At 42.1% G+C, this 27,896-nt stretch overlaps 1 protein-coding gene across 1 annotated transcript in view; it reads right to left on the minus strand.

Moving 5' to 3' along the window:
* Window positions 1-7,524: 7,524 nt before the first annotated feature.
* The window catches only part of clybl (citrate lyase beta like), an 88,896-nt gene continuing 68,524 nt past the window's right edge, over window positions 7,525-27,896 (minus strand). Inside the window, exons 3-8 of the mRNA XM_050048390.1 lie at window positions 25,268-25,456; window positions 20,629-20,730; window positions 19,170-19,263; window positions 18,053-18,220; window positions 10,674-10,798; window positions 7,525-9,212 (exon numbers count right to left, since the gene is read on the minus strand). Of these exons, the coding sequence (XP_049904347.1) occupies window positions 9,117-9,212; window positions 10,674-10,798; window positions 18,053-18,220; window positions 19,170-19,263; window positions 20,629-20,730; window positions 25,268-25,456 (774 nt within the window). The 3' untranslated portion in view covers window positions 7,525-9,116. The remainder of the gene's footprint in view (window positions 9,213-10,673; window positions 10,799-18,052; window positions 18,221-19,169; window positions 19,264-20,628; window positions 20,731-25,267; window positions 25,457-27,896) is intronic.

A 27,896-nucleotide genomic window follows, 5' to 3' on the forward strand; every position in this document is an offset into this window, starting at 1 on the left:
GTTGGTTACCAATCATCCTCAGTTTCCAGTCTCACTGTTGGAGCTCTAATCCAATGTGATAAGCCAGTGCACAAGCAGTAAAGTATCCAGTGTGGAGGCACCACTGCCTCCTCAACCATGCAGAGCCAAGACCTCCCTCTGACTTCATGGAGGTGTCTGCGTGGAAGCCAAACATCACAAGGCTCACGCCCATTCTCTTTAACAGACTTGGGTTTGGAAATGACAGATATGGCTCTGGATGGGCAGAAGAAAATGTGGTGTCTTGATGTTTCCAACTGACCAGGGATAAGCCAGAAAGGATATATGGCTGGATAGGCAATGAGATTGAGATATGGGGGTCTCCATCTGACCGATGGCTTCAAAGAGATGTGGTGTTGGTCCGCTGAGGCCCCAGATGAGGCTTAAGACATAAATGATTGAATACCAAGATGACCTATGGTATTAATGGGGTCCAGGAAACAGCTCTCTATACACTTTTTTTTTTTTCCAGTCCCTGCCTCGCTTTGTGCTGCAGAGAAGACATTTGGCCCTCGCTGGCGTTCAAGAAATTCTGTTGAATCAAAGAGACCCTCCACCTCATCTAAGGACGTACGCAGCACACTTATTAGGCTGGGCTCTTTTACTTGCTGTGAAGATACTGATGACAGCCATAATGTGTCTGGTTGTCCCACAGGACACTTAGCTCTGGACTGTCCCAATCACAAGACTAATTGTATAATTAGGCCAGCTCCGTTGGGGATGGGCACCTTTTGGCCCTTCCTAGACACTTGCCATGGTAAATGACAGTATATCTCACAAACTATCAAAGCTTATCCATCTTAGTCACACTGAACCTTGAGAGATGGCGATATTTTGCTACCATGACTGATAGTTCGCCCAAAATTCAAAAAATATAAGGTGGAGAATGATTATAAACATTACTTGTTTTGTTTGTGTCTGTTTTTATGTTTTATAGCAGAGATTTGAATATAAACTGTTTTCAGGATTGTGAGAGGACTGGCCAGCAGATTATGCATTCATCAGTTCAGTGGGAGGCTGCAGAGTGGTGCTTTTCTATCAGAAGTGAATTGGTCCTGAGGAGCAAATGCAAGGGGCCCCTCCCCTGCACAGACACGGAGAGTCCTTATTTCCCTACTGCAGCCCCTCCTTAGATTTTCAGCATCACCATGCACATCATTATCGTTGTCAAAAGTTGTGCGCGGAGTATGAACTCTATGTGATGGGGGGGCTGTGGCAGGCGCTGCCCCCGGGGGGGGAGCCAAGAGGAGGAGGAGGAGGGTGACGCGCAGGTGTCGGTGCTTCAGTTCTGACCGGCCGTGGCGAGGTTAGGACACCTCTCCATCCAGGAGGGCCCCCATAGGTGCCCTCATTACGCAGGCCCCTGTAGCACCGAGCGGCGTGCGCATGGAGAGGAGAGGTGCGACTCCTTACGCTCCGAGTCTACCTCTCCCACCTGGCCTCTGTCTGTCTGTCACAGCTCCTATAGGGAGGACTCCCAATATGAATTATAATAAGCATAATAACAACCCTCGCGGTCGCGGGGAAACTGAAAGGCTATTGGTAATGGCGCATTATTAGAGCCTGTTAGGCACGCATCAATTTCACAACGCCTCAGAGATGTCACACAAACTGAGCGCAATAAACTGAGTCATCACTTGGAAAAGTTCACGTGCTAATAATCCAGAGTTTGTTGCTTTTTAATTGTGACTGCACGCGCTCCAACAGTCCAATATTTCCTCACCATTTTGTCACAGAAGTCCTCGTCATATTTTATGACGCAGGCAACGGGAAAGTAAACGGATGAAGTTTCTCCAAACTTCCCCGCTGCACACTGTGACCGAGATTCAAAGGGCAAGTGGTGCTTCATTAACCGTATCCCCATTTACTTTAGATCCCCCCTGAGTCTCAGAGAGAGCGGATTAATGTCAATTACCTGTCATTTTGCAACACCTACAATATGTTATGTCGGCTCCTGCTTCTCGCAACCACGTCGCCTTTTTTTCCACCAGAAACACTTTAAAAATAGAAAAAAAAAATTAAACAGCACAATGAAACTTTACATGCATGTTTTACCAGTATTTTTTATATTTGAAAAATTGTGATTATTCAGATGTTTTTCAGAAATTTTACGCAGAAGTTTGCTTGTGTGTGAGAGGGGTGAATGTTATGTCATTTTTTAATCTGCTTAAACCATTTAAACAAACCACTAATTAGGCACACTTTAAATGACCAAAAAAATTAGAATTGTTTCCTAAATCCTAATTAGCTTTCTGCTTGGATTACAGCAAGTTTTAACTGCAACATAATGAGACTACTTGTGATTATTTCCTACGTTTCAATAAAGCAGATTCCTCCCTGACACAAACTAATAACTGTCACCAGCTCAGTAGACGTGATTTCCCCTTTAAAGAGCTGGAAGAATGGAGTGCTATGCGTGATGACCGGGGCTAAACAAAAAGCCAGAGTACTGGACAAAGAAAACACCATCCAGCTCGAGGACCAATGAGGGGTTTCTTTCACTTTTCAATCACTCCTAGTCGTGCCCGGGATTAAGAGAGGGCTCTTGACTCTCTCTTTCACACAAAACCAAGAGTGCTTGTCAGCAACTTGAAGGGAAAAAAGGAGAGAATAATACGTGAGTCCAGGGTTATCGTGTTTAATTGGATTAGATGGTGTCATGTTGAAGTCCGGAGCATGACAAACAAGAGATAGACGGCGAGACGGTTGGGATATATAAATATACACATCCATGTCCTGCTTGTGCAAACAGAATATTTAATAAAAACAGATGTTTTGTTTGCTATTTCTATTTAGGAATTACTGATGAGCGCGCCCAAATTATTCAAAGAAATAGTGCATGTGTTGGTGCCCCTGCATACACACAAAAAAAGAAGTGAAGCACGCTGAGGCTGAGAGCGGTGGCACTGGAGAGGTTTATATTGTCGGGATTGTGTTGTTGGCCGTGTGCTGCGCTCATCTGTGCGTCAAGCAGCGGCAGCAATAACAAGGTGCGCGCAGCTGTGTGTGCAGGTGCGCGGCCTCCACCTGCTCAACGGCACAGAGAGACAGAGAGGCGGGTGCAGATCAGGAGCTTGGTTTTCGATTGTGCAAAGAAATGGGGACTTATGAGCGAATTCAAATCATTTAAACGCTCAAAATAAAGTTGGAAATGATTCTAATGAGGAAAATGGCTCTCGTTAGAAGTGAAAAGTTCAAAAGGAACAGCATATATTATTAATTTATTATCAATATTTGGTTGTGAACTTTAAACTCTGACGCATGCAGTTGACACACCCTCTAATTTACCACTAAAACACTCCATAAAAAGTTCTCAATGTCCAAAAAAAGTCATACATTTTCTCCAAAACATCGTGTTAATCGAAAAGAATGTGAGGTTCAATGAAGCTAAAGTGAAACCGTTCACATAAGAGCCTCAGATATTGATACCATCCAGGTAACAGACAAGAACAAAGGGAGCAGAGCAGGATCAGACGCGCATCAGTGCGCACACACATTTTATATGCGTAAAGTCGAATAACCCTGCCTATATGCGCATTGGTGTCCAAGAATGTTTAATCACATTTCCAATAGGAGAAAAATATGGAAGCCATCAGTCATTTGGCACTGGCTTTACATTTTACTGCCTAATTAGCTGCTAGAGGCAGGTGTGAGATCTGATCTGCGCTCGTGTCTGTGTATGGCCACAGACCTCCGCAGACATGTTCATTTTATGAGGTGCTGTTACTTTTTTTTAAACTCCCTTAAACTGTCTGTGGCGGTCGCGTAAAGTTTCTATTGGTCTGTCTTGTCTGGTGCGTTCAGGGACAACAAACAAACAAACAGGAGTCAGGAGGAACTCTTAGGTGCGGCTCTAGTCATTCAATTAACGGTGCGCAAATATGGAGATACGGAGACATTTTCATCCAAATTTCGGATGGAAAAAATGCGCACTGATGACAGGTTATTGTTTGGACTTTAACATGAAAATATGCTGATGTCATCCACTGGAAATAAAGTACATTATATATATAATAAAAGTGCTGCAGTGAAGTTGAAGTACATGAAACTTGAGTCAGATCTGACGACAGATGGACACTTGAGGTTAAAAAAAAAAGAAACGAAAAAGTTGCAGAGACTTTTTGTCGCTCTGTAACGAGTCTCATTACCATGCCACCCCTCCTCCTCCTCCTCCTCCTCCTCCTCCACCACCACCTCCTCCTCCTCCTCCCCGACACCCTTCCTCACTCCTGGCAACAGCAGACAAAGCGGGCGGATTTTAGTGGTCTCCGCCGGGGCCGGTCAGCCTTTGATCTGAGCCCGTTAAGGAGAAGGGAGTCTGGGGGGAGTCAGGCCAAGAGGAGGAAGGTAAAGTCACCTAAAAATATTTTTACCTATATTAAAAAAAAAGAAAAGAAAACCCGACTAGAATTTAACTACTTTTTTTTTAATGGGACAGCATCCTAATTTGCATAGGAGACAACACCTCTGAGGGGGAGGATGTTAACAGCCTCACGTGTGTTTCATTTCTTTATTTTTTGTCTTCACAAACTGCAGATGATATTAACCCGCCAGGTAAACACACCCCGGGCTGCCTGGACTTTAAGAGAAACGGACCTCCAGGAGCTAAACTCTGCAGGAAGCACGCAAGGCCTCGAATGTAAGGAGGCCTGGGAGTGTTTGGTGGGTTAAATTAAACAGAGAAGTCGCCTCCACGCCCATCACCTTTATGATAGTGCAGGTGGGCTGCAGCTATACAGCTCCAAAATATTTATATACCTGTCAAGGCAGCTTTTTTTGGGATAAAACTGACTAAATTTGATCTGCTTTGACCAAAAAAATCCACTTACATGAGCAAAATTTGTACAGAAAATGTATTTTTAGGCAATTTTAAAATGATTTTTGCGTCACATGAGGCCTTATGGAGGTGTGTTTATGATGCTGCATTAAAAATATAACAATATGAAGGTGGGAAAAGAAATAAAAGTTGGGATTTAACATGTCTGATCCAGAGTCGTGACACGCCGCTCCGTCCCCTCGCACTGCCACGCTGACGGGGACACTCAGACAAAAGGTCTCCTCAAATGAAGTTAGTAATGGTCCACATGTGCCAGATCACTCAGGCAGCACACGCAGGCCGCGGTGAATTTCATATCATGCAAACGCACTGGAGAAGAGACAGAGACTGAGAGAGGAGGGAAAGAAATGGGGCCGGACATGCGGCTGTCAGCAGCGGGGAATTAAGGAAAGAAAACCACTGCTTTCTGTGGTTTCAGAGGGAAAATATTAAACAATTATTCCTCTAATATTCAGAATAAAGCAGCAGAAAATGTTAGTGCAGCCTGTCAGTAATAGAAAAATGACCCAAATAGAATAAATAAAAGTAAAAAGTGAAGATTTTATTAACAGCTTTTGATTTATTTTACATTATCATCATTATTTTATGCTTAAATTAATTTTAAAAAAACCCGGTGCAACCACTTTTCTGGCAGCTTATTCCACATTCCTACAAGATAAGAATGCCAGTCTTGAAAAGAAAGTATAACAGAGCTAATTTCTTTTTAATTTAAAGCCTTTTTATTATTATTTTTGAGAGCCATAATTGATAATTAAAAAAACATTTTGTTGTCTGCCTCAGGGCTGCTGCAAAATTAACAACCGACTGTAATAGTTGTGTCACATTTCTCTCACATGATGGCCTTTTGGAGCCATTTTGAAAAAGAAAAAAAAAAAGAAAAAAGAAAAGCTCTAATTTATTTAAACAAAAAAAAAAAAGAAAAAAGAAAAGCTCTAATTTATTTAAACAATATTCCTAAATATTGAAACAGAGTTAATTGGCTTAAACTAAATGTTTTATGTTGATCAGCTCTGCACACGTTATATCTCAAGCCATTTTTGCTAATAGGTTTACACTTCTCAAACTGTGCTGCAGCTACAATAACGAGGTATTTTATTGCTTTAGAATAATCTTTTGCTGCAATTACTTTGTCATATATTGTCATTAGAAGTCTATTAAAACATCAAGTCATTATTTGGGCATCCCCGGGCGGGGAATTAGAATAAAACCATCCTTGCCACACGGGTCCCATTTAGATTAATGGAAAAATATGTAAAACATTTCGTTTTAATTTTCCTCTGACAGTGTTTTGCATACATGCATTTTCTCCGCCTGCGCTGTCCCTCATAATTTATGAAAGCAATCTCGACCAACACATTACCGGGCTATGAAATACTGCTCGCAGCCTAATTGATTCCCGTCACAATTTTGTGAGGTTATAATCGTGTTAATTGTAATTTACTCTCTCAGGGAATAGCAGAGAGATGTATTTAAATAAAAGTGCCGAGCGGACTGAGGAGATTATATCAGTTCCACGCATAATAGAAATGTCATGTAGAATTACACAGCGGAGGCAGACAGGGATGCATTCCTCTAATCTACAAAGATGTCACAGAAATCTTTTGGCTTTTTGCAAATGTTTTTTTCTTCTGAATTGCTGCGCAAAAACGAGCTGCATGAAAAGCAAAGGAGTTTGTTTTACCTTTAATCAGAGAGGGGGAGGGCTGAGACAACATCACATAAGAGCAAAATCATAATATGTGTCTTAAAAGAAGGATGTTGTCTTTTCTTGGACTCTAAACTGGCCAAATTATTTCCTGCTCCCCCTCACAAGAGTTGCCCTTTTTTTGCCTCGTCCCTGCGTGATGCCCTGTGCTGCTTCCTCCGCTTAGAGATCTTCCTTCCTGTCTGTGGGGACACCTGTTGGTGCAGAGCAGCTTGGGAAAGCCAAGTTGTCCCGTCACACTGGCCTCCTTCGCCACTAAAGTCACCTGGTGAGCCTCTGTTCCAGTCTGAGTGCTGCAGAATGACTTTCTGCAGGCCTATTGTGCACTTCTGCTGTACTCTGAGTCAGTGGGGACGGATTTATAAAACACTTGAGAGGATAAAACTTTCAAATTTTAAATTACATCTCAAAGCATTACATGCTCCAATGCATTAATCTTAAGAAAATGGCCTGTTCATACACTGGCAACTTTATTTTATTTCAACACATATTGATGGAGACGATATTTAGTGTCAAACTATGATATGGAACTGTCAGAGAGCTCTTCAATTGTATTTATTAAAGGCACAGGTTTTGTTTCAACATTGTGGAGGACAGAAATGAAACAATAATAAATATCTTTACCATAAAACACTTCATTTCCTGCATTCTGGTGATTTTTCTGCACCAGTTTGCACCTTTTTTGCATCAATTTTTGGTGTAAATGTCTTCAATTTTGTCTATTTTTGTGTTTTTATGAGTGGGCACAAATGCTCAAGTTCTAAATACTGTAAGGACAAGTGTCCCATGTGTCTTCACAGAGATCTACACCTATGATTTTAACAATTAAAAGTTAAATTTGATGGCATTTTAACAAATTTACACAGATAGCAAAGTCGGTTTTCACTCTGCATTCATTTCAGATTGCAAACAAGATTTAGCTGCAATAAATGAGACATTAATTAAAGTTTAAAAAGTCACAGTAAAGTGTTTGGAAGTTTAATCAAAATCTGCATAGCCCATTTTCATGACAAAACCAAAAACAAGACACATTATGCACTCAGCACAATTCTGTAACTGACATTTGAGTCAACTCTGAGATACGGCTGGTCTCCGTCTCTCAAAATCGGATCTACCCAAATCATGTTTGTGGATTTATTTAATGAAAGTCACACATAATAGCAGTTTTGTCCACCAACCTCGGGGTATAATGGTAGATTGGGCGAAAACAAACAAACAAGCTGAATTTGAATTCCCGACAAGCAAAAAAAAAGTGAGCCAGGGGTGAGGGAAATATGTGGCCAAATGCCAAAGAGACAGCTTACTGTTGGGGTCTTTGGCTGGGCGCAGGAGTGCCTTCGATCTTTTTTTGTCTGGCCTGGCCTGGCACAGACCACAGTCCTGCCCCAGACACAATAGATCATACAGTAGTGGAGAGAGAGCGAGGGAGAGATGAGTGGATGAGGTGGGGTAGGGGAGGTATGGTGCCTTTCATTACCATGGTCACCAATGGCACTATTAACCATTCAACACCCCCCCAATTATCCTCCCATCCGCAGTCAGAGAGACAAAGCCTCGGTCCTGGTCTGCTGGAGCAACATGGCCACTAATCTGTCTCACTCTAACATCACACCCACTTCACTGTCTCTGGAAGTCAGACGTGCACAGGCGCTCCACAGAGCCCCATTGTACTTTTATTTGTGACAACGCAACAAACGACTTTACTCAACTTGTCCGGGAGTTCATTATTTTATAAAAGTGACCATTTGAAGATGAAAAACAGGTGAACAAGACTTTCAAATCCAGGTTAACTCTGAGTTAAATGCCGCAGCATGTGCACGTACGCAGTGTTTATTTGTCGTACAGGTCATGGTGTGTCCGACGCCACACGCCTTCCTCATCAGGACCGCAGGCTCGCAGCTGCCACAGGGCGAGCTGCATGTCTTTACTAAGGAGACTGACACAAAAAAGCTAAATCGTGAGTTTACGCACTTCCATCTGTGTTTTTTTTCCCCCCACTTTGATGTTTGTGAGTCAGGCCCTGGGCAGGGGGCTGAGGCCTGACTGGAAGACTAGGAGGCCCTAATGAATAGACCCACAACAGTAGCTTGTTGTGTTTGTTTACCCTTTCGCCCAGCTGCCTGGACCATGGAGATGGGAGAGCATTCATCATGACCTGGGAGAGATGGGTGGCATGGGCACACACACACACTGGAGAGTGGCATGATGGCGCGCACACTGCGGAGCGTGCCAAGAAATGTGGCCACACAGGGCAGTGATGGTTTCAAGAGGCAGATCTGCTGCTTGTTCTCACCGTGTGCAGATTTTACATTGTCAAAACATCTGAAGGTAGATTTTAAACTTTTAAACTCCACTGCGACAACATTTAAAACATTTCAACAGTTATTAAAAACTTAAATTAAACACCACAAACCAGCACCCACGTGTGTCTGATAGTCTATAAGCTTCTGAAGTGCGACTTTTGTCATGAAACCTGCAACAGTTCCTTTATCCTTTGACCTCTCCCGTCAGCGTTTGGCTGTGCGGTTCCTCTCCGGTTTCTTCCTACCAGTCGTGTCATTTCTCTGGCACCACGACGGAGAGCGTCACGATGTTCTGTGCCTGCTTCACCGAGGGCATGTCGATCATGCTGCCGCGGAAGGTGAACGCACCCTGGACAGGTTTATACAACAGAGGTGAGAGCAGAAAGAGAAACGTTAGACCAGACGAATACAATGCACTTTCGCAGGTGAAGAATGGCGTCTACAGATACAGGAAGTAGAATATCGTACAAAAAAAACCCAACATTAGAACTGGAATTAAAATATTTCCATTGTCGCTTAATCCGTTGGTTATTTTCTTGAATAATTGATTCGGTTTTTTGGTCGATAAAATGTCTATCAGTGTTTCCAAAAGCCCAAGAGGACGCCCTTAAATGTCTTGTTTCATCCACAACCCAACGATATCCCATTTACTGTCGTAGAGGAGTAAAGAAACCAGAAAATATTTAGATTTAAGAAGCTAAAATCAGAGAATTTTGACTTTTTTCCCCCTTTAAATATTACTCAAACCGATTAACTGATTATCAAATTTGTTGCTGATTAATCTAATAGTTGACAACTAATCGATTAATCGTTGCTACACGACATGCCACTTTTCGAGAGCCATCTTGTATCATGTGTGTATGGAGATGTGGCATAACAAAATTTGGTTTTCAGACTTTAATACGGTTTTAAATCTGTACGAATTAATACATAACAAAGTAATTTATTACAGGAAACAGGAAGTTGCAGATGAAAATGTACCGAGCAGTGGCAGAAAACATACACAGTCATGGGAACCATTAGAAGCTGCAAAGAAAATTGCATTAAAATTTTTGAATTAAACATCTCCTGGAATAAAATACTTCTTCTAAAGATCTCCAAGAAACCTCAAGTCCGAAAAACGCAGTCGATAGCTGGAGGTGAGAATTATTAAAAACAAGCACCTGTCGTGTTGTGAGACAAAGGGACTGACCCTGCTCGCTGTTCAAACCCTCGCTCACCCACAGGCTGGAACACACACGCACACACACACACACACACACGGCGGCAGAGGGATGGGTAGGATATGAATCCCTCGGGCGATGCTTAGTAGGAGCAGCCCTGGCAGGGAGAGAGGTGTGGGCAGATTGTGTATTACCTCAGTAGATAGCCCACAGAGCTCGACACACAGGATCCAACCATGCACTAAATTAGGAACAATAATATTGTACACTTAATTGGCTCAACCCCCCCTCCCCCCCTCCTCACTTGTCTCCTATGTTCACCCAGGGGTGTACAGTATGTATTCTCTGGAACTACAGAGGTGTGTGAGAGGGGACACAAAAGGATCAGTGTGAGTCTCAGAGCAGAGAAAGACTCCTGTCATCTCCACACACTGTCATGGGTTGTGTGTCATGCTGGAGACGCACGTTTGAGAAAGTTTGCGTGAAATAAATTATGTTTTTTTTGTGAAGTCAGTGTATCTTTTAACTGATTTGGGAAAAAACGATGTTCTGTTTAACAACTAAAATGACATTTAAATGAGATTGAAACCTGAGTTAAATTATATCTAGTAAACAACCAGCAGAGTTGTTGTTTAAGTCAGCGTTACCTTTCCTTCCTTTTGGTGTTCATCAAAAGCAGCAATGAGCTCTTTGGCCCACTGGACCCTCTCAGGACTCGGGGAGAACTCTTCCTGCACAGCCTGAATCTGCCCCGGGTGGATAACCTGCTTACCTGCGCACACACACACACACACAGAAACACACACACACAGAAAAGTAAAATATGCTAATGGTAACAGCAGGCTAGCTGTGGCTTCAAATAAAATTAAATACAAGAGCCATTTGGGCTAAAAAACATTGTTTTTACGTGTTGGCACAGAGCTATCAATAACACAGTTTGTGCCAATTACCCTCCCTGATTATAACAACAACAATAATCCTTTTTTTATGAAACTGTTGAGCAAACAGCTGCACGGATGGAAAAGAATAAGTCTGAGAATTGGGAGAGACTGCAGCTGGCACTGTTCACGTGAGGGAGGAACAACAACACAGAGGGGCAACGAGACAGGAGAAACAGGAAATACAGAAGAGTAAATTGTGTAGGTTTGTTTCAACATTGGGTGGAATCCTGCCTCTCTGCATCAATTTATGGTGTAAAAGTCTTCTGCTACTCTCATGTTTCATTTGGAGGTTAGACGAATCCATGTTCTAAATATTGACGAATACTGAATATTGAGACATGTCAGTGCGTCCTATGGCACTGAGGTGAGTCATCTGGCCAGCACAGGACCAGAAGATGCTGTTCATCATGAAGGATATCAAGTGTCTCCTCTCTGCTGTCAAACAGAAACTTTGCTGAACGTTTAGGTTAGACTTCATCATGTGACAGAAGTCGTCCGGAACAGAACAGTGATGATGATAGGACAGTCGTACACAGTCAGGTTAAACAATAAAAATGGAAGGGAAGCACACAGAGTAAGTGGGGGTGAAAGAGAATATCGATACACTTGAGTAATGCGATATTATGTTGTGTGATATTGTACTGATGCCCATAATACTACTTTTAATTTTATTGTTTTTACTATTTTAACCTGCTCTTGTATATCTTAGGTATGAAGGCTCAGGTGCGGACTGTGCTGTGCTGTATAAATGTTGTGTTCTTCTTATCAATGTTCCACCTTGATCTCAGACAAACACGGTCTCATTCCAAACAGATGTACGGTAAAATGACAATAAACTGGATTGACTGATTGGAAAGACGAATCCATTTCTAATGAATAGTTTACCTGCAAAGATTTGTGGCAGTGGTTTATTTTATGTTGTGTCGACACCCCCAACTACTCGAGGACAGTGCTGTAATCTATCTTTCCTACGTACAGAGTTTGGCAATCAAACATTCATGTATGCAGCTCTTTATATGTGGAATCTTCTGCAGAAGGACTTGCACTCTTTGGTTCCTCTCGGCCGTCTCAAAGTACTGTTGCAGGATATTTGTGCACAATCTCCTATATGCCAATGTCACAGTGTGTCTTAGCTGGTCTTTGTGATCATGTGTAGTTGCTGTTTTTGTGCATTTTTATGGTTCATTTCTAGTAGATATTAACACACTTTTTGCCTTTCCTTCATAGTAATCTTATTGTGTGTTTCATATTGCTTGTTTAAGAGCTTTACGCTGTCTGTCTGTCTGTAACTTACGTTGCTGCCTGTCTCGGCCAGGACACTCTTGAAAAAGAGATTCTTAATTTGAAGAGGTCTTTCTGGTTAAATAAAGGTTAGAAAAAAGAAAAAAAAAACTAGTTACAATTGCAGATCCCATTGTTAAAGTTAACTTTTCTTTACTTTTATTTTATTTTATGTTCTTTATGACAGTTGTCCTGATATTAGATTTTTCTTTTAATCGCAATATATTGAATCATAATCCCTGTATTGTGATGCGTATCGTATCACCAGATTACTGCCAATGCACAGCCCTACAATAAGACAATGTATCTGTAGACCAAGTATATTCATATTCACGTTCAAAACAGATATGAAACAAATGCATCCCAGCTTAAAGATATTCTTCTACTGAACGAGTAAATATGAAAAAAAAAATCCTTCTCTCTTCTATGATTATATTTTATATTACCTCCCTACAATATCTATATATGTTTATTATCACTGGATGCATACCTTCCAGAAATGACATCTTATATCTGACTGAAACCGAAGCCTAACATGGAGCTAAGGCTCTGACACAGTCCCCCCACCCTCCTGCTCCCACTCCCTCTCAGTTAAATGTGGGCTAACGCCACAGACATAATCCCGTGTACATTTGCAGATCAAACTTGTAGTGATAAGTTAAGGTTATGAAACGTCTGGTGAGAACGACGGCTCAGCGGCAGCCAGCAGGAACTCGACACTTTAGGGCTTAGCTCTGTCGCCGACAACAAATCCTTCAAGGTGGCCGAGCGGGCGGGCTGCACGAGTGAAACAGTTTTTTTTGCCCAGGAGAGAGGAAAGGAGAGGAAAGGACAGGAGAGGAGGAGAGAAGAGGGGAGGAGAGAACTCTCTCCCTTCAACCAGCTCCGCTAACCCCAGTTAACCTCAGACAAACACACACAATCAACACACTGTAGTTAAAGGCTTAAACAATCACTAATGAGGGGACAGAATTCACTGACTTGCAACTTATGATTAATAAATATCACAGAGGGGGGAATGTGCATACTACAAACTATGACATTTGGCACTTCTTAGTGTGTCATTGCAAATTCATGAATGCCTGTGTGTTTGTTTGACGCAGAGAGACTGTAAGTGCACACTTTCTGTCGGACTAACAGCCCGAGGACTCCCCAGGGCGACGCCGGAGATGTGAACAAGTATATAAGTGTGTGTGCAATTGTGTGCCTGCGCATCACTATGCTTGCAGCACTCCAAAATCATAAAAACACATTTTTCCTCTTACCTGTAGCACTATTTATCAGTCTAGATTGTTCTGGTGTGAGCTGCCAAGTGTTGGAGATATCGGCTGTAGAGATGTTTACCTTCTCTCCAGTGCCAAAAAAATAAATCTGAATAACTCAACATCAATGTCTCTTTCCAGAAATCATGACCCAGTTATTCAAGATAATCCACAGACCTTGTTGTGAGCAGTTTCATGTAGGAACTACTTTCTTTCGGACTCCATCAACCAACTTTTTTCCACACAGAAGGAAGCGTGCACTACTAAGCTAGCTAACGCTACAGCTCAGCTGAGAAGGACGCCATTATTGTTCAGTAGAGAGAAAATAGTCTCTGCATGAAACTGCTCACAACAAGGTCTGTGGATTATCTTGAGTAACCAGGTCATGATTTCTGGAAAGAGACATTGCTGCTGAGTATTTCAAATGAATTTTTTGGCACTTTGAGCACCATAAATCGGGCGCCATTTGGTTCCATTATATTTGACAGAAGGCAGACATCTCTACGGCTGATATCTCCAACACTCTGACACTCACACCAAAACAATCTAGACTGATAAACAGCACTACAGGTGAGAGAACAAATATGTATTTTTGAGTTTGGCATGAACCGTCCCTTTAAACACCAGGGGTAGTTGTTTTGGATCTCATTCCAATATTGTGGAGCTGTTTCGACGTAACAGCCTGTGTCTGTGTCTGTGTCTGTGTCTGTGTCTGTGTGTGTGCGTTTGTGGGTACGTTGCATTCTACAAGGATTGAGGCAAGAGGCGTCTGTATTCCCTCCTCTGCCACCTGTTTTACTTCTGGGCTGAAGACAGGAGCATGTTTCCACACTGAAATTGGCAGGCTTACATACACTCAAAGAGGGTGACTCTTTGTGTGTGTGTGCGGGTGTGTATGTGTCTGTGTGTCTGCGTAGGACAAGAGGAGAATGACAGAGCGAAGAAACAGACAGGGTGACTCAGGTGCCCTCAGTCACAACCCATTGGTTCTCCTAAAATGCATCATTCATGCCCTGCAGCCAATCGCGGCCTGCCATGTGGTGCTGGCGTCTCATTGGAGGATTGCTATTTAGCAAAGTGCTCTCAGGCGAATGATGGGCAGGGTCCCGGGGATGGAAGTGAAATGCGGTGCCTGAGAGCAGGGTATTTTGTGGAACCGTTTTCTATTTCTGGGAGGCAAACACTTTTAGAAGGATCACTGAGTCTTAGCAGCAACACGTAGTTTACAGCACATGAAACGAGGTGATGCTGCACAATGAAATCAAAATTAACGACCTTCCTCTTCAACAGATTTGATACTTGTCACTGTTCTGCAGATTTTCTTCCTGCCCTGTGCACCAGTAAGAGGCACCGGGTGTTTGTGTTTTACCAGTGTGTTCTGTGCTCGCTGCTAATGGGTGCTGTATGCGGCTTAGGTACTGCCAAGGTCAATTACTGCACAGGTAGAGGCTTTTGGCTGCACCGTATTATTGCTTAAGCACACTCGGGCCAGTAATAGCTACTAACTAAGATTATACAGAGTGCCCATGGTTTGTAAGCCACTAATCCAGTGCTGTGAATGGTTCTGTTCCATATCAAATCTGACCATTTATTTCATCAACCAGCTGCTTCCATCATTAGCTTATATTGCTTTTAATGCATTTAAACAACATCTAACTTTTCTTTATCAATTATTGCTTGCTGAAAAAGATCATTCATTATGATTCAAACAAATGCAAACTAATAAAAATGATTGTATTTGTAATATGTGCATACATTTGAGGGACTATTGTGGTGAAAATAACGCACGAGCAGTGTCTAAATACTTCACTGTAGGCCTGAAAGTAAATGTTAAATTGTTCCGTAAAAAGGTGTAAATCATCTTAAAAGGAGACCTTTGCACGTGGCTATAGCTGAACAACTCTAACACACACACACACACACACACACACACACACACACGCACGGAGCACCAGAGAATAGAGGTGCCAAATGAGGTCATCTGGAAAATAAGTTGCTGTATGAGACAGCAAGAAGCTCTCCTACAAGATGATTTGATGATATGAAGTGCAGGTAATGTGTCTCGAGGCCAGTGCGACACGGAGAGCGTGCTCAGGGATTCACTATTTCGCAGAGCCAAAAAAAAAAGAAGTGTCGTCAGCTTTCACACTGGAAAGAAACGCAGGAGAAAAAAACTAATTGCTGACGTTGAGTTTCATTCTCTAATATCACACTCAAGACAAACCCGTAAATAAAACATTGTGTTATAAGATTCAATTCTTTTTTTTCCCCCTCAGAATTTACGTGGACCTCAGTGGGAAGTGTGTCAGGTTTTGAAATAATCAGAACTCAAAAGATGAAAATACCAGAATAAATATATTTGCTGCAGCGAGGGAAGAATGACTGGAATATCCACTTTGGAACAGACTGTCCTGCCTTCTGTGGTCTGTTACACGCAGTCTGCAGGGCACACACACACACACTAACACACACTAACACACACTCACACACACTCACACACACTCTCACACACTCTCACACACACACACACACACACACACATTCTGAAAGCGTTGCCTGGCTACAGACACACACAGAGCGCTGTTAAAGTAGACGCTACCACTACTTTAACTCCCTTTAATCATACTTGCACACACACGCTTATTCGTACACGGGCAGGTACACACCTGAATGCACACACACACACACACACACACACACACACACACGGATAAACAGCCATTCATGGTGGGCATGAACAGAAATGTCAGAAAAGCATTTAAGGACAGCAGCGTTGTTCACAATTCAGCAGCACCTGAAGTGCTAAAAAAAGACAAAGACAAGCAGCCGGTTACAAAACCACAGACGTCACAGCCATTTGGAGGTGAGGCCTTCACTACAATGAACAATACCAGTATATTGATGTCAAATGAAAAACCAGATGGTCCGCATCCTTCCACTGTGGTTTAAATCACATTTTAAAACAATTGTCAACTCACTCATACATCCTATGATTGCATGGAAGGCAAGGAGAGTGCAAAGTAACAGAGAGAAGGAGGGATGAAAACTGAAATGTTGGACTGCAACAGGAAGCTGAGGGAAGTCCGTTATTGTGCCACAGGGAGGAGTGAAGCATATATGGGGTATGAATAAAAAGGCAACAACTGAGAACGATGTGAAAACACTTAGAGCCGTTTTCTTTAAGTGTTTTTAAAAGTAGACCGAAGGAGTTGGAGGAAGGTGCATCAGGTTGTAGATGCTCTGAACGACTATTTGTCTCTATGTGATCTAAGATATGATGACCTGATTTGTTAGGATGCAGGGATTCAGATTTATTTTTTATTGAATGAACTGAATTAAGCTTTTCTTGGTTAAATACACTTTAAATATATAAATTAGCAACTGCAAAAACATGAGGTATGCAGGGAGGGGCAGACATGTTGAGGTCAAGACTTGAAGTGACCTTAGTTAATGGGATTCTGACTCTGTACACCTGCACATCAGTATCAGCCGATATTGGCTTTGTTGACTGGCATCAACCTATTAATATGACATCCATAAATGGCAGTGGCCGATGTTCTTCTGTTGTTTCACATCAATTCTGCACAGACTAAAAAGCAGGACTCGAGACTAACATCGTCCCGTCATCTTGGGGACAATAGCGAACATGTACCTGACAGTTTACAAAAGCACACACATCCAGATGATGATCACAAGGTGCCGGACAAGAGATCATGCAAAAGAAGGATAAACAGAGTCTGCACATTAGACTACGCTCCCATAAATATTTAACTGAATTACATCAGGAGACATTTTGAGCTTCATGCTCTCCACCCAACACACAGAGATCTCCCCCAGTACACCCTCAGGATGAAAAGTCAGTAAACTTCTCATCGACGCACGTTATTTATGTGAGGCTGAATCTATGGAAGATGTGGTTTTAACTGTCGACATCTTAAAGGAGTAGCACCACTAATTTTGTTGTGTTTTTTTAATGATACAATGACAATAAAAGGCACTCCGACTCTGACTCTGATTCGGATTCTGGTTAACGTTAGCTATTAGCAGCCGAAGGGGGAGCTAGCAGCTATCAGAGGTTGCTTTGAGTTACATTATGATGCGTTCAAGCTCTATTTGGTTACAATAAGTATTAGGCGAAGGTGAATTATAAACAATATCATGACGTGTGGTGTAAAACATAGTTCTTGGCAACAAACTGAGGTAGAATTTTTTTAATGTTTTCGCAGCATTACAAACTAGATATTAGAGTGGGAATTAAAATATATTATAAATAGCAAAAAGCTTTTGAAGCATTTTTAAATATGTTTTTAATGTGTTACATTAAAGGTTGTTTTATAAATGTGTATGATTAAATTTGTGCTCATTCAAATGTAGAGTAATGAAAGGCTGAATGACTTCAAAACAGTTTTTATTTTGTTTCCTTGGTACAAAATAGGGAATAAATAACAACAAAAACAGAAATGGCATCGGCGACGAGCCAAAGTGCTGTTTTTAATATCAGCATCAACCCCCGATTTCGGTGCATTATAGCAGGAACTTTACCTGTGAAGCCCATGAGAGCTCCCTCTCTGGCCTGCTGCCTCAGCCCCTCCACATCTTTGTAGTCAATGTAGACCAGGTCGATGGCCTGCAGCCCGAACGCTTTGGTGGTCACAACCACCTTCTGCCTCGCGTATAGGAGCTCCCTGGCATCTTTGGTACGAGTGGCACCTGGAGAACAAAACGTGGGGGTTCACACACATCTTGTAGGTCACAAGACATTTAAGATCTCTTGAACATAAGCAAGGAAATACAAAGTGTAGATGAGGGTGATGAAGAGATGAATGACAGAGTCAGAGAGACAGGAACCAGGACAGCCCCAGTGGTTCACAAGATAGAGCACGCCCCCTCCCTCCTCTGCCTTTCCTGTCTATCTCTCTTACTGCCAATAAAGCAGAAATACCTAAAAAATAACATTTATTTTATTGTTTAAAAAAAGAGATATTAAAGTCTGCTCAGTTCTTGACCCATACTTGTACAGTTCTCTGCTTGTGCCACATCATCTCCTCTGTATCCATAATATTGCCAGCTGCCTGACTTGTTTTTTAGGCACCAGTTCCTCTCTGGCATTCCCACCTACGTCCACACTCATCTTGTCACACTTTCCTTTTTTGGCCATGCAGAATAATACGGCGACACTGGTCTAATAAACCCCACTCGCATATATGCAGATTCTGACCAATCATACGATGTCAGGTAACAAATGACAGACCTAACCACAGTTTATTTAAAATGACTACAATCAAACTTCAGAGAATAGATAACAATTTAAACAGTCTTTACTTGTGGTAAGTGGCCATAGGCTACATGTAATCATAGCTACTTAGGTGTCATACAGAAAATAATGGACTTGGTAGAGGAAGTGCATCTTCACCCATATCTCATTTGTTATTTTTGTCCATCATTCACACATCCCACATCCACAAATCATCTCTTCATTTCAATAAAATACCACTTTTCCTGCAGTCCTTTAATCATTCACTTAAACAGGAAAAGGACTGACCCATGAGACAGTCAGATTTTACAACCAATGTTGTCTGCCACAAATCCAGAAAAAGAGGAGAGAGAATTCAACATGAGCTGCCAACCAAGTGTGAGAAAGTGAAGGTGTAAGAGCTACCTATGCTGGCACAGAAGTCATCAGAGCCGAACACCACGCCGTCATGGTGGAGACCGGCCTTGGGAGCGAGCCGACGGATTTCCTCGCACACCGCCTGGAGAGAATATATATTGGTATAATACGGGCTGACTAAAGTGGCACAGGTGTAAAGAGGGAGAGAAACGTTGGAAACATTGGCACGGATGCTGCTGAGTAAATCTAATTATACTCCAGTGTTTCGACAGTAGTTCAAATACTGTGGATTCCTGAGTTTCCTTATGCAGGGAAGAAGCACCAAAAACAGCCTCATCATCAGACTAAACTCCCTCTAACAATTATTGCAGCTTCCTTTCCATGCAGACAGATATTAATGTACTTGTAGCGGTACATCTCAGTACTTTTTGAGTACCATTCCTAACGTTTCTGTACGAGTAAGGGCTGAAGCTGTACATTTTTAAACTTGTCAAGCACTGAAAGCTGCAGCTGCTTATTCCATGACCATGTTTTATATGTATCTCCTGATTTAAATACTATTTTCGCTCATTACAGACCTTTTTATTGAGGCAAAGTTCTTTGTGTTAAGACAGCGTTAAACACTGATGCATGAAGAAGTTCATTTATTTCATCAAATTTTAAAAACAGGAAGATTTTGCAGGGAATTTATGCTTTGTAAAGAGAGGCATTGACATACAAGTCAGGTATCGTATTGGTACCTGCATCAAAAAATGTCAAAACAAGACAAAACTAGTGGCCACTATTGTTATCGAATGAGCAAAAAAAAAAAAAAAATCTGGAATGTGATTGTGTGTGTTGAAGAGCGTGAAACAATAAGAATGTGTCTCCTGGCTTTTGCCGGCCTCCAAATTAATTTCACCACTAGCTGTGCCACAGTGGGGTTTTTTTTGTGTGTGTGTTTTTCCGTGCTTCTAACCTGGGGTTCAGTCTGGGCAAAAGATACAGGGTGTTCTCCAGAAAGCACACAGAGGCACCCCCTGCCATCCAAACACACACACACACAAGTACACACTGACAACCACAAACACAGTCGCAGAATTAGAGTAGAGAACCAAAAGACAAATCAAAAGGAGGAAGGACAGCTTGTTTCTCCCCAAATGCCCAAAACCATGCCCTTTTCCCCATGTAGCTGAAGGTCGCGCTGTACTATAACAGGAACCGCTTTGATGCTTGCCAAAATATCATTAAGAACTTTTCCACTATGATGATATTAAAACAGTTCTAATTAAAAAATGTCAGCGTGTCTGGAGAGGGATAGAGAGAGACACGCACGCAGACAGACAGAGAAAGGAAAATCAAAAAAAAAAAAAACAAGGCTCATTTTGAGAGACTGTCCGAAAAGCTTTGAAACCCTTTCATTTTGGACACGTGGAGTGCTCTGCTCGCTGACACAGTCTTTAATCTAAAGCGAACAATGGACAAACAGCAAAAATGTCTTACGCAGGCAGTTTTGTTTGTAATTTACCTTAAAATTGAGCAGGCCCGCAGCGGTTTCCACAAAGGTGACCAGGCGAATGGGTTCTGTCAGTGCCCGTCCTTTCAAGTTGTGCTGAAATCTGTCAACAAACTAAGCACACAGAGACAATCGCATGCACGACTCATTAACAGCACCCACTGCTTCTGTAAATAGAAAGCAATAAACCTCCAAAACAATCACAGTAAATGAATTTGTGCTCACTACTTTGTACCATCAGTCTTCACATTCATTTGTGTTTTGTTGGAGCATCTATATTGTTTACAGCATTTGCTGCTGTAAAAATACTTCCCAGACTGATATCAGCTTGAATCTATTTCAAATTTTGTGTGTGATATGCGAAGATCTTTAAGGAAAAATTATGTTTTAGTGGGCTGTGTTCATGTTCAAGTTCCGGCTTTTCTGCAGCTGCCACCCTCAGTGGACTTATCAGTGCATTATTGGTTATATGAACGAGAAAAACAGGAAACTTGTGTTGAGCTATGGAGTCAGAGTGAATTTAAAACCAGGAGAAACAAAAGTTCAGCAGTAAAAATACATAAATGATATGACATATCTTTTAAAATCCACTGTGGGGTAAGAGACAGAGCGGAGAAAAAAAGAAATCTTAACACGTTAAAGCTCACGTTTGATATGAATCTTGACACCTTTATTACCTGCACTGCTCCCATTTCAGTCCTTACTCAGAGACACATCTATGAAGGGTTCAAATGGCGGAGAGAGCGAGCACGGGAGAGCAGCAACAAAAGCGGGTGAAATGAAATATTTTACATTATCACCAGGGTTCCCCCTTCGTCTGAAGTTCTTCTGCTCTACCTTCTTTCACAGGCTCCGCGCAAACTACAGCATATGCTCCCCCGAGAGAGTGCGCACACATGTAAATGCGCACGTGCACGTGAATACACACGGCCAAAAACCAGAGAAGAAACAAAATACCCGAAAAAGGGAGAAGAAACAAGATTTGGGATGTCTTTGAGTGTGTTTTACTCCTACATTATTCTGTTTTGCGTCCCCCCTCCATGGCAGGGAACAGGGAGACTGGAGCAACAATCAGAGTGTGATGTGACACTTTGCTGAGGCCTTTATTCTGCACAACTCCTGCTAATATGCAAGCTCACCTAAGTAGGGCTTTAAAACCAAGTTTAAGTCTTTGAAGACCAAAGCATTTAAATTTTTTCCAACAGACCAGTTCACAGCTAGCCCTGGACTGCCAGTGGGGTAGCCCAAATTCCAAAATCTATCATCTGGAAACACACAAAAGCCCCCTCCGTCAGATATTTCCTTTCAAAGCCAGTCAGAAAAAAAAAAAAAAAAAGAAAAAAAAAGAAAAGGAGAGGGCGCAAAAGCTCAGAGTAGAAATGTCTAACTCCATGTCCCCCCTTCCTCTCCTTTTTCCTCGCTCCCTCTTTGACACACCAGGAAAAAGACAGATATAAATAACCTCAGGTACAACACTGCTATTTTTCTAAATGAAGAGCAAAACAACCCCCGTGCTCGCACTCACCACTCTTGTTCTCGAAAACTGAAAGAGTGGGCCTCCATTGAAGGATTTCAAAAAATAGGGGCAATTTTAATCATCTCTCCATTCAATCTCAGTTGGATAAATCATATCTGAGAGATTTGCATAAATACAAACCATCAAAGACTTTTCATCTTCAAAGAGGTTTTCAAGACCCAATAGGCTTTGTACTGTAATCATCTGAGGTCACAACCCTGTGGGAGCAAGGCTGCTATGGCAACATAAAAACTAACGCTGGGGGCTTAGCATAATATCCCCCCTCCTTCGCAAACACAGGAAGGGGTGGAGGGGGGTGTCCGAGAGGGAGTGTGAAAAGAGGGTGTAGATAAACCTATTTCTGTGACAGAGGAAACTAGATAGATACGGCCCGTTGTGGGGAAACCTAGCTGATATTACACACAGAGATTACCACCGCGACACCGTGCCACGCAAACCCCCGAACAAGGCCGCGGCGAGCCGGGCAGGCTGTTTGGATCCTGCTGAAGGCAAAACAAATGACAGCTCAATGCGGTACCGCTCGCTAAAGAGCCTCCTCGCCTCTCTGATTACATGTTTCTGTCCTTGTGCTGTATTCTCCTCTTCAGCTATTATACACTTTGAGGGCCTGATTTACACTGCATAAGAGCCACTATAGTGCTGGTTGATTGTTCTGCAGCCGCATACAGCAGCCATTAGCTGTCAATGGCTCTCAAAACTAGGACCCTTTAAGATGTTATTCACTACTGAATTGGAGAAAAAAAAAGTAAAGGAAAGAAAAAAGAAGAAATAACACCTCTTCTTGCCATTCAAAGCCACGCTACAAACAAGCCCTCTGACAATTTCACCATCCAATCATGAAAAGAGAAGGAGGGAGAGATGGAGCTAGAGAAAGGAGGCTATAGTGGGACAAGTTTCAATTAATTTTCTTCAAAAGGGGGCCAGATTAAATGTTTCCGGCCTGCTGAAGTGTTCATTTCACAGAGGGGAAGCGGAGAAAGGGATGAGGGGAGGGGACAGGAGGAGGAGTAGAGGAGGAGGAGCGGGACAGGGTGCGATTCTTTCGGTCCCAGTGCACACCAAATAGTGTGGCGGGCAAAGAATGCACACGGCTCCGAATCTGTGTGAGAATTGTCCTCAGACAAAGGGAGGGAGTTACGCCTGTTATAGCCCAATAAGGCCTGTCAGTCACACAAGGGCCGGGGGAGAGGAGAAAGGCAGAGCTAAAGATTTCCACACAAAGGGAAACAAGCAAGTCCATCTTTTAGCGACAAATCAGTCTGGAGGTTCCTGCGCTAATATCAATAAAAAAAGGGGAGAAAAATAAACAAGTGAGGGATTTACTGCGCTGCCTTACACGAGTGGAGAAAATCAGACACATGCTTACCACACAGACATGTGAATGCACGCACAGAGAGGCATGTGTAAAGAAGACACGGAGAAACTTTGAGGGACAAAGATGAGATTAAACCAAATGCATCACGGTCCAATCCAGAGCTACAGACGTGACCACTCCAGAAGCACACGCATGCACCTGCTGATGCAGAAACACCCTGTTATTCCCACATGCAAACAGATTTACAGCGTCTTTATGAAAAGAAAAATTTTAAAAAAAGCATAAGCAGGCGATTATATAATCATTTTATAGCTCTCAACGGGCCGTGATTTTCAGCATAATAATAACAGGCTGGCAAAAAAAAAAGAAAGGAAATTAATGCGGAATAAAATTGACTTAAGTGAGGAAAAGTAGCAAAGGGAGAAACGGCTGAGCTGAGGGAGAGAATTAGTGAACACCTGTCAGCAATTATACTTGGAAGAAAGAAAGAAAGGGCAGCAGGAAATAGATGTGTTCTAATTAAAACCACTAGTTAAAAACTTCCTGCTCCTGCCCCAACACGAGTGTACAGCCTAGTAACACTGAGGGAAAAGCCTCACTACACACCCTCCTTTCACTTCTCTCTCTCTCTATCAGCCAGTTCAAAAATGCTTAAGTAAACTTTTAAGCATATAAAAGTGTGTGCAAAGAGAGAGTTAAAGTAAAATGAAATAAAAATACCGCGAGCCGTGACAGATTTTCAGGGAAAAGTACCCCAACCCAGCACCTCTGAACTGTATTCGGACACAAACGGTGAAGCAAGCAGACAGTAACCCGGTTCCTCCTGGTAAGCGAACCATATGGAGCTGATCAGAAAGGCCCGCATTAATGATGTCACTGTCTCTTGACCTTTTGGGACCTGACATCCGTACAGCGCCCCTTTATAGAAAGCCAGAGGGATGGCCAAGCTCAGACAAACACCTCTTAACTCAACGCTAGGCCGCGGGGCCAGTTCGTACAGAACAAATTACAATTTATAAGGACAAAGATTGTGGGCGATCATTTTGGATTTGTTGTTTCACGTGTGCCTCTATCAATATCCACTGTGAGAGTGCAAACACTTGGAATATTTAATGTAAAACGTATCAAGTACCAAAGGCAACTGGATGTGCACTCTCAAGCTTTTGACTTTTAGATATTAGTTTGTCTTCCTCATACACCACTGAGAGGACAGCCTTCCAACTAAATATTCACGAATACAGTGTGCATAAATAACGGATAAACTTTTTTATTCATTATACCTGTCTGGCCCAGTGCTTCAAGACTGATTAAATTAAATCTTAGCCACAACATGACTCTGTTCAAGGCAGCTTCCAGTAAGTTCAGCGGTGGCAGAAGGCACCGTCGTGTTGTTACAGAAAGCTATCGGGCTTCTGAAGCTAATCCGAAGAAATGTCATCCGTTTCTTGAGCAGCGGCCAAGAAAAACACCCTGCCTGTCCCTGAGTCCCTGCCACAGGGATCGATTCCCACTTTTACTGGGAAATGGAAAAGTTTGTTATGATTGCTTTGAAGATTCCCGCGGTTTCCTCTTACTTCATGAGTTTGTGTAAGAGCACCACTGTGTTCTTTTAAAAGACACCCAGAGGTGAAGGAGAGAGAAAAGTCACGGGTATTTTTTAAGCCTTGTTTTGGTTTTTGCATGTGTTGCAACTTTTGTTTTGTTGTTTCAGGAAGTGGGCTACACGTGGTTCATCCTTATCCTTAAGAAAAAAAAAACTACAGGAGCTCTTTTAACATGGGCCAATATTTGGAACTTACCCACTGCACCTCCTGCGTGTCCTCCACTTTGGGCAACATGATGGCGGGAGGGAGGACCTCAGCCTGCAGGATGACCTGCAGGTCAGCCTCAGCTAAGCCACTGGACACCGAGTTCACCCTCACACACTTCTCTGTCCGGCCCAGGTCCAGTTCTGCTAACATCTTAGGAATGGTCTCCCTGGCCTCTGTCTGCAGAACAGGAACAGAAAACAGACAGAAATCAGGATCATTGCACATGATGCATAACATTTTCAAAAGTAGCATAGTCATTATGAGAGACGACACCCCAAAAATATACTAGAAAAATGCTACCATGTGCTACAGAGGTTGAAAACTGGTGACTTGTTATTGCTCAACTTCACATTTAAAAAAAATGCATAGATGCAAGTTAGTTCCATTCACTAAAAACAGTGCTGGAGAAAATGTTTAAGAATGCAATAAAAGTCCAATTTCCCCCAAGGAAATGTGGCTACATAAATTATATTGACCATTAAGCATGATTTTGTAAAATAGGCAACGCATTACAGACATAAATAAAGTGTGATCATAGTAGGTGATGAGACGAAGCATACACCAATCTGGAATAAATAATATCAAGTTGAAACATTAACATATATAAAAATAATAATACAATAACGCAGCACACCTGCACTCGCCCTTAACTGCAGTTTATACATATACACATTCATACAGTGTGCCACCAATCAACAAAACAGACGCTGCCCACTCAAACTTTGCTCCCTCTCAATGCAGGCATTGTGTGAGCTGAGCAGGAAGAGAGACGAGGAGGATGGAAAAATCAAAGAGAAGCCATACAGTCCCAACTTCTATCAGTAACACAGTAGCACACGCCGCTATATTCAAACCAGATGCTGGGCTACGGGAGCAGAGAGAAGGAGGGACAGAATGGGGAGAGAAGTCCGGCTGGAGAGAGGAGAGAGGCTCTCTGGGAGAAATGTGGTCCGAGTTAAGCAGCATGAGGAAACGGTAGCTTAGGAGTTGTCAGGTCAGATCAGAGGCTGGAGCCGTTGAGTGCTTGTGTGTGTGTGTGTGTGTGTGTGTTGTGGAGATACTCAGATTGGGATTTTTTTTTTCTCCCGTTACCACTTATACTACTAAAAACTTTCTCAAAAGAAAACTAGAATTACATGGATGCTTCACACACATCTTCAACCTGACAGTAAAGATCTACATGATCAGCACAGTTTAAAGGTGGGCACCCAAGATTGATGTAACCAATTTAACATACGACCAAATCTCTCCCCTTCTGTTTCTGAGTTATGACACTGAATAATGGCCACAAAAGTGTTTTATGCAGAATATTATGTTGTCACAGTGCAGTTGACCTCTGACCTTTTGGGTAGAAAATGTCTCCACTTCATCACTTAATTATATTAGACATTTAAGTGAAATCTTGTCATAATTAATGGTTGAATTGCATTCACCAGAATAAACAAATGCAAGGCCAAGTGACGTTGAGCTTTGACCTCCAAAATCTACTCAAGGAATTGCTGAGTCAAAGTAGATGTTTGTGGCACATTTGAAGAAATTCCCTCACAGTGTTCTTGAGATACTGGGTTCACGAGAAAGAAATGAAAGAGGTCACAGTGGCCTTGACCTTTACCTGTGACAATAAAAGTCTAATCAGTTCATTGTTAACTCTTGGTGGACATTTGTGCCAAATTTGAAGAAATTCCCGCAGGGTTTTCTTGAGATACTGGGTTCATAAGAATAAAATGAAAGAGGTCACAGTAACCATGACCTTTACCTGTGACAACTACAATCTAATCAGTTCATTATTGACTCCAAGTGGACCTTTGTGCCAAATTTGAAGAAGTTACCTCAGAATATTTTGAGATATCGCAATCATCAGAATAAAACAAACATGAAGTCAAGCAACCTCGAACTTTAAACAACAAAATCTAATCAAGTAATTGCTGAGTCCAAGTGGATGTTTGTGCCAAATTGAAAGAAAATCCCTCACAAGCCTTATTGAGATATCACATTCACCAGAATGAAACAAATCAGGCACTGCAGTGACTTTAACCTTTGACCACTAAAATCGAATCAAATAATTGTATAGTCCAAGTAAACAACTGTGCCAAATTTCAAGATATTCCTTCATAGTGTTCTTGAGATATCATGTTCACTAGAATGAGATGGAGGAGGACACAGTGACCTTGACCTTTGACAACTTAAGTCTAATCAGTTTATCGGACTCCAAATGGATGTTTGTGCCAAATCTAAAGAAACTTTCTCCATGCTTTCTTTAGATATTGTATTAACGAGAATGAAACAAAAAGGTCACAATGATCTTGACCTAGGACAACTATGGTCTAATCAGTTTACTGATGACTCCGAATGGATGTTTGTACCAAATTTAAAGAAATTTCCTCATGGCCTTCTTGAGGTATCGCATTCACCAGAATGAAACAAACGTAAGGTCACAATGACTTTGACCTCTGACCACCAAAAATTAATGAAATTATTGTTGAGTCCAAGTAGACCTTTTTGCCAAATTTAAAGAAATTCCCTCACACTGTTCTTGAGCTACTGGGTTCATGAGAAACGTCAGAGGTCACAGTGACCTTGAACTACAACAACTAAGGTCTAATCAATTCTTCATTGA

Source organism: Epinephelus moara, chromosome 7 (genome assembly GCF_006386435.1).
Source record: "Epinephelus moara isolate mb chromosome 7, YSFRI_EMoa_1.0, whole genome shotgun sequence".
NCBI lineage: Eukaryota > Metazoa > Chordata > Actinopteri > Perciformes > Serranidae > Epinephelus > Epinephelus moara.